This window comes from Nannobrachium achirus, assembly GCF_963921795.1.
Source record: "Nannobrachium achirus genome assembly, chromosome: 12".
NCBI lineage: Eukaryota > Metazoa > Chordata > Actinopteri > Myctophiformes > Myctophidae > Nannobrachium > Nannobrachium achirus.
This window is the reverse complement of record NC_137832.1, coordinates 39,161,582-39,169,687: the sequence shown is the minus strand read 5'-3', so window position 1 is coordinate 39,169,687 and position 8,106 is coordinate 39,161,582. Positions and strand designations below refer to the sequence as shown.

At 40.4% G+C, this 8,106-nt stretch overlaps 1 protein-coding gene across 1 annotated transcript; it reads left to right on the top strand.

Moving 5' to 3' along the window:
- Positions 1-2,555: 2,555 nt before the first annotated feature.
- Positions 2,556-7,869, top strand: elovl7a (ELOVL fatty acid elongase 7a; the record flags this gene model as incomplete). The annotated part of the gene is made up of 7 exons (XM_080738629.1): positions 2,556-2,628; positions 2,760-2,950; positions 3,891-3,971; positions 4,153-4,209; positions 4,491-4,596; positions 5,868-6,004; positions 7,621-7,869. The coding sequence occupies 7 exons, from the start codon at positions 2,556-2,558 to the stop codon at positions 7,867-7,869; spliced, it is 894 nt and encodes a 297-aa protein (XP_080594755.1).
- Positions 7,870-8,106: the final 237 nt, after the last annotated feature.

Sequence of the window (8,106 nt, the reverse complement as noted above, 5' to 3'; positions counted from 1 at the left end):
CCGTAGGCATGGTGACTTCAAACCAGTATTTCTGAATTTTCTGAAGTAGGCCTACAGCAATAGTTTTTGTCTGAATGAGTCAAGCTTTGTCATTTCCACGTTGCCTCAGAAGTGACACACCTTGCTTGGGGTTTTGGGAAACCTGCCATGTCGGTTTCTTTTCCCAATAGGCCAGTGGTAGTCTGGGATCACTTCACTTTACGGGGTTTGATCCGGTCGGGAGCGGAAACCACTTTACGTCATGTTGTAGTCCTAGACGGACTACGCTTTGGCCGGAACTATCAACCGGATTCAGTTTTAACCCAAAATATTCCCCTGCACCCAAGGACATACTTTTAGGGCCGACCTATTAAACACCTTGATGAGGCGTAGTTTTGCTTTCGAAAAATTCGTTTGGTATGTGCATCTTTTAATCCAACTCGTAGTGACTGGCAAGACTACGTAGCATTTCCAGCATTTTAAAAGGGATTGGGGAAACAAACGGAGGGAACCAAATCAAAGCGACGCCGCTTCTAGTGGTTTCCGCGCTTTAGGCGGAAACCAAACGCTCTGTTGTGAACGAACACCAGGCTCTCTCTCGGGAGAAAGCCTGGTAGGCGAGGTTAGGCCAGTGGTGTAAAGTAACTAAGTAGATTTATTCAAGTACTGTACTTTTTACTTGAGTATTTCCAACTTTCAGTACTTTTACTTCTACTCCACTACATCTTAGAGGAAAATATTGTACTTTTAATTAACAATTATTTGAAAATTTTAGTTACTACTAGTTACTTTGTAGATTTTGATTATTATCACAAAACATACATTAATCAGAATAACCACTTAAAAGCCCTATATAGATTTTCGGCCATTTGAAAATGGCAGATCTACAAGCTCACAATGTATTGCAGTGACACATTGTGAGCTTTTAGATAGGCTATATTTGTCATACTCAAGTAGCCTACATTCTAAATTCAGGACTTCTACTTGTAACAGTATTTCTACATAAGTATAAGAAATTGAGTACCTTTCCCACCACTACTAAAGGCACTGCATGTGCATGCTGAAGAGGTGTACTGTAGGCTACTGAATGAAAGAAGCCTAATATGCTGTACCTGCATCACACAGAATCTTGCACGTCTCAACACCAAACAAAGCTGACTATAAATCAAGTTGTAGTTTTTGTTTATCTAATAAGGATTAGAATGAGACCCTTGTCCCAGAGAGTGAATCTGTCTAACTCAACTATGCAGTAGCCATTAGCCAAGACCACCTTCACCTCCACTGAGTGAGGTTCTTACAGGATTGTGTTGATTCACAGGCTTTGGGGAGGTTAATATTAACGAACACATAACCTTATTTAATATATAAATATAGGCATGTGTATAGTTGCATCAATATGTCCTATACTAATTGTAAACGTATCTGATTAGTTGGAAGTCTTTACTCTTACAAAGTGTACCACTGACTGTTCTATTAAACTCTACTGCACTGCTGGCGTTTACTGTTAACTTAAGAGAATTGAATTGAAGCTATGTGAGCCTTACATTTCTGTGAAAACAACTGGTCAATTTGGAGATGACGGGGTTGTTGCCAGTTTCTTTACAGTTAGCCATTCTGTGGTAGGCAGGGATCAGACTTATAGAATAAATGACCTGCACACCTTCTGTACTTGCACATTAGAGACAACTTTATTTAAGCAACGTTTCTGCTGACAAATGATAGCAACATGGATAAATACAAAAAAACAACAACATAACACAAAATGACAGCATCCCACATTGATGGGGATGAGGTGCAACAGGTGGTGACAATTTGAATATGTGAACTCATTCTTGTCATCAGTCAGTCTGTATACAACAGTTCAGGCAGAAGATTATGTGTAGTGCCTGAGTGGAGAGAAGGAATGAAAACGGCAACAATAATTGGAATCCATTTGACTAAAGTATCACATTAGTTGACCTCTTTTTGCATTATTTATGTTGCTATTTGTCAGCACTAGATGCTTGAAGAAGTTCTGTTGACCGAGACTTTGCTTAAATAAAGTTATCCCTATTGTGCAATAGACATACAATACCTCTATGTCTGCCTTGACATGTACTTTAACTGCTCTTGGTAAAACTACAATTTCCCTCCTTCACTTTATTTGTATGGGACACATGCATGTGCCTTGTGTGTACCAGGGAACATGTGCCACATGCTGAATAAATTATGCTCATGTATTCGCTCGGCTGAGTGGGCTGCAATTCAGTGTTCTACCCGTAGATGTTTCCCATGTTCTTTCAAACAGGAGTTATTTATCACTTGAACCCTCGTTACCATGACTTGGGGAGAATATTAGCCAGACATGGCAGATCTCCTAGCTTAACATGTTTTGACACATTGAGATTGTAGATTTGGCTATTTTTGGTGTTGAAGGGAAGAAGTTGTCAATTCTACTAAGTATAGATGTTTTTCGCGTTGACTGGGTCCACTTCAATGTTTGAGATCATCCAAATACTAGTGACCAGACTGACCACATGCCTCAACTAACCTCTAAACCTTCCACTTTAGGTTGGCAGTACGGATCTGTTCTAAAGATGGATTTCACTACAATAAAGTCCTCATTGTCCACAGTTGCACAGCTGTATGATGACTTCTTCAAACATTCTGGTGAGACTTGTCTTTTTTTTTATTTTAAAAATGTGCATATATTAATTATTAATTAATGTATTGATTGATTGGTGGGTGACCTTGCACTGCATATGACAACATGTTATGACAACATGTTATTTCTATTTCAGACCACAGGACAGTGGACTGGTTCCTCATTGACTCGCCTATACCCCAGACCATCGTCATCTTGGCATACATCTACTTTGTCACATCGCTTGGGCCCAGATTAATGGAGAATCGCAAAGGATTTGACCTCAAGGGAGTTCTTATAGTCTACAACTTTGGTGTGGTGGCCCTCTCCCTCTACATGATCCATGAGGTGAGTTGATGTTGCCCCTGTCCTTCATCAGCTTTCCACTGATATCTGCAGTACTTATTTGCAGTACTTTGTCAATGTTTTATTGTACAACCTTTGGGTCTCAACTACATGCTATATAATGTTGCCTTTCATATGAACTCCTCAGCCACAATGGAGCATTTTCAATTTACGTTTAAGGGTACAACCATGATGATATTCTTTTTTTTGTGAAATACTATTTTTGGTTGGCATTACTCATGTGCTTTCCTGATGCCATAATTCTTTTTGGAAAGTAAGCAGAATGGAGAATCTCATTGTCTTCTCCAACTTGGTGTAATACCTAATCAAAAGCTAAAGAAAACTAAGTACAGTAGGAAGGCTGGTGCTTTTTGTGTTTTAGAAGCGTTATATGCTCAGTTTATTATCCCTGCAATCCTTTTTCGTGTCTGACATGGGGTTAAACCTGAAAGGCAGTTGTGACTTCCTGTAAATTCTTAGACAATACCTCCTTTAACAAGCAGATACTTGGGGGGGAAAAAAAACCAAGCAGATACTTGTACCTCCTTGTTCTCATTCTTCTGCCCAAGAAAATATATATTTTCCTTCAACTTAAAATGTATTGTTTTAATGGTCATAACATGAACAATTCTGTTCTTTGAAATGTGTGTGCGTGCGCACACACACACACACACACACACACACACACACACACACACTGTATGTCAAACGGTATCTCCCTGATTTGCACGCTTTCTACTGGGTACATTGCCACCCCCTGATGGCAGTTGATTTTATTTGAGAAGGCAATAAAACCACATGGTTACAGCAATTCGAGGATGTCACAAGAAAGTCCTGAGACTTATTTTCCATTGATGTACAGTTAATAAGTTAAAATACAAATTGCAATACAAAACGCATAATGTATGATTGCTGATTGAGTTTTGTGCACCTTCCTCTGTAGTATGTGATGTCAGGCTGGGGTACTGGATACACCTTCCGCTGTGACCCAGTGGACTACTCAAATTCACCACAGGCTATCAGGGTAAGTTATCTCAGTTCAATCTTCATTAGACTTATTTATTAGGCAATTTTCTTATTCCTCAATGTTGAGATACGGTCTTCCATGACGATACAATTAGCAAAAGTATCAGTGCAATGGGTTTCCAGGACCCTTGGTTTACATTTTTGCAATGAATATTTAATTTGTTTTTTCTCGTCTCTAGATGGCGGCAACATGTTGGCTTTACTACTTCTCAAAATTCATTGAGATGTTGGATACAGTAAGTGGCCTGGTATTTGTAAAGGCAATGAGTTACCCTTATTGTGCAATCGTGGTAGCTGGAGATTATATTCCTCTAGCCAGCTTTTTGTGTTAAAAAAACAAAGGCATATTCCCTATCGTCTGTTCCCCTTCCACCATCCCTTTCCACTCCCAGTCCAACATCCCAATCCTCCTCCCCCTAAATAAGATATTATGGGAAACAAACCACTGCACACTAGATAACAGCCTTATAAGAACTTTTGGATGTGTATGTTAACTTTTGGATGTGTATGTTTGCAGATCTTCTTTGTGATTAGGAAGAAAAACAGCCAGTTGACATTCCTCCACGTATTCCATCACTCGATCATGCCTTTCACCTGGTGGTTTGGAGTTCGCTTTTCTGCAGGTACGTTCTTTTTATTTGATTTGAAAGAATACAAACAAATTAGAGTCTGACCGATATATCGGCCATTATTTGACTTATTTGTTGGTATAAGCAATTTTCAGCCGAGGACATGGTTTGAACCTTTAGCCAATCTACAATCGCCTATTTTTCAATCCTTTTGTATAGGGAATAATTGTAAGGTGTTGTAAAATCATACAGCAATTGTTCTATAAGAAATTAGTTGGGAATCTATCATTTTATATCTTATATTACATTTTAGAACTGCAGCCAGCGGTTTTTGTTTGTCAGTCAGACACGACCAAATGCAGCACTCCAATTGGCTATAACGTCCGCCCAGTCCAGGGGATCTTAACGTCCGCCCAGCCCATGGATCTGTAACCCTACACCAGCCCATACAACAACGGGCGCGCAGCAGCGAGAGCCTGCATTCTGCTACCTCCCCTCCTCTCTGTCCCTCTGCTCTCAAGACAAGTAGGAATAGGGAAGAAATAGCCAACCAGCAACCAAGCTTTTCTTCTGGAATTAACAAACTAGAATCCACTGTTACTGGGCTAGCTAGCCGAGAGCCTGTATCTTACAAGAAGTTCGGCGGCCCTTCGGGCCACTCACCTCTAGAGGTGTGTGTGTGTGTGTGTGTGTGTGTGTGTGTGTGTGTGTGTGTGTGTGTGTGTGTGTGTGTGTGTGTGTGTGTGTGTGTGTGTGTGTGTGTGTGTGTGTGTGTGTGTGTGTGTGTGTGTGTGTGTGTGTGTGTGTGTGTGTGTGTGTGTGGCTAAAATGAAAACATTGAAATAATGAAAATAAAACATTGGCAGGCCTATTATAGTAACAATAATAACACAATTGGGCCAAAACTTTTTTTTATTCAAAAAACTTTTTTTTTTTTTTTCAAAAAAAAAAAAGCGGGCGTGGACTCTAGATGTGAGCGTGCCGAAGGGCCGCGAACCTCTAGTACTGTACATACACAGAAACAAATGAAGACTACTTAATCGCAGAACTGGTTGACAAAATTGCAGGCATAATTTCGCAGAACTGGTTGACAAAATTGCAGACATAATTCTCTAAGTGGGATTGGCCCATTGAGTTTTCATTATTCAGTAATGTTCTAAAATTTATGTTGGAAAACCCCAAAAAGACAAAAATAAAATCTAAATGTGATGTTTGAGAACCTAAGGCAAAGTTAAATATTATCGAATAGAAACTTTCATCAAATGTTGGATTTCAAGATGTTTCCTTTATGGTATTTTTCTGATTGTCATCTCCCTGTATTGTAGGTGGTATGGGAACATTTCATGCCATGCTGAACTGTGTGGTCCATGTCATAATGTATACATACTATGGCCTGACTGCCATGGGCCCCAGTTTCCAGAAGTATGTCTGGTGGAAGAAATACCTCACCACTGTCCAGCTGGTATGTACAATTGGTTTGTTGGCTGACATGACATTAGTTCACACATACAGCTTTGACACCTATTGTACAACACTAAAGAAGTAAATTGGGTCTATCTTAGGTTATGAGTGATACTGCTGTCATAGTGACAAAACAGAATGGAAAGTAGCATTTTTAACTAGTAGCTTTAGATGGGGAAAGAACAATATTTAGCTGCTAATAGATTGTAGATTAATGTCAATCTGAACCTACTCTATCGTCATGACACTTTTCCAATTATCATGGCAGTTGATGGATGTATGGATTATGGATGTATACAGTGGGGAAAATACGTTTTTGATACACTGCCAATTTAGTTTTCCCACTTAACAAAAAATTGAGAAGTCTGCAATTTTTATCGTAGGTACAGTTCAACTTGAACTGTGACACAGAATCTAAAAAAAAAAAAAAACGTTCAGGAAATCGCATTGTACGATTTCTAAACAATTAATTTGCATTTCATTGCATAAAATAAGTATTTGATCACCTTCCGAACAGCAAGAATTCTGGCTCTCGAAGTTATCTGTATAAAAGACCCCTGTCCACTAGGGAGAGCCAGAATTCTTGCTGATTTGTAGGTGATCAAATGCTTATTTTATGCAATGAAATGCAAATTAATTATTTAAAAATCATACAATGTGATTTCCTGGACATTTATTTTTAGATTCTGTCTCTCACAGTTGAATGAAAAAAAGAAAAAAAAAAGAAAAACATCACAAGGATGCAACTGGGACGTATCATCAGTGATGTAGCCTGGGGTCGACGGGTGTTTCGGGTCTCGCAACATCATACACCCTCGCCCAGGTGACCCAGCCGGGGTTGATCAAGTCCCGACTTACGTCCCAGTAGCTATCCACGATCAGTCCTATTAGGGAAAGACAGGGTCACTCAATGTGCTGCACCGGAACTACTCTGCCGGGATTGGGGGTACTATTCTGGCGCGTGGAAGAACTAGGCTCTATGGGTTGACTCCTGGCCGGGCTCCTCCTACGTCTCACCAGGTCCTCTCCTGCTCTCACCAGGTTCAGAACCTGTGCGTTGCACCAGACCCCAATCCAAACATTCCATTCAGCTGCTGCAGTTGAATGGCCCTCCTAAAGGCCTGACCGTGGATTTGTTGGGCTTCTTCCTCACGGAAGACACAGGATGGGGCGCTAACCCAACCTGCTCCCGGGTGCCGTCTAAATTCCGGCCGTCAACCGAGTCTCCGGTGGTCACCAAACTATTCCTGGTTGTCACATAGTCTATTGAAGTGTACCTATGCTAAATTGGCAGTATCAAATACTTATTTTTCCCGCTGTCGATGGACATTCTTTGTGGGTTTTGGTCTTTGTGGGACCAAAACCTAACTTGCAGTATGACACCGTATGGCCTAATTCACTAACACTATGTGCAGACCCGAGCTTAGTTAATGAGGCCTTTAAGATGTTAGAGGGTGTCACACTTAAGTCTTAGAAAACATTTCAGTCATTACAAACTGTTTTAGTCTGCTAGATGTGAGAACACTACCCTGAACAACATGTGGCCTGGGGTTATTTTTACATGTGCTGCCTTTAATTTACCTTGATTAATCATTGCCTTCTTCTGTTCCTTCCCAGGTCCAGTTTGCGTTGGTGACCACTCACATCTCCCAGTACTTCTTTATATCAGACTGCCACTACGAGTTTCCTATCTTCATCTACATCATCGGTTCCTACGGCCTAATTTTCCTGTTCCTCTTCCTCAACTTCTGGTACCATGCCTACACCAAGGGCAAGAGGCTTCCCAAGTCGCTACAGAATCAGACCTGGGAACACCATTCCAATGGAATTATGAATGGCAATGCCAACCATGACAAAGATGAGTGATTTAGAACTGGGGTTGGGGGTGGACCTAATAATCAGACCACGGTGGGAATCGACTAGTTTTGCTTCAATTCCTCTGGACTGTACTTTTGTTCACACTCTGAGTTGTATTTGCAAAGGCAATCTAAATTATGACCAAAGCTGTATTAAGTCTATCAACCTATTTTCTTTTAACCAAAGTTGTGCTTGTTTTGCCACAAAGTATAGTGTAATTTAGTTCTCACAAAGGATGCATAATTT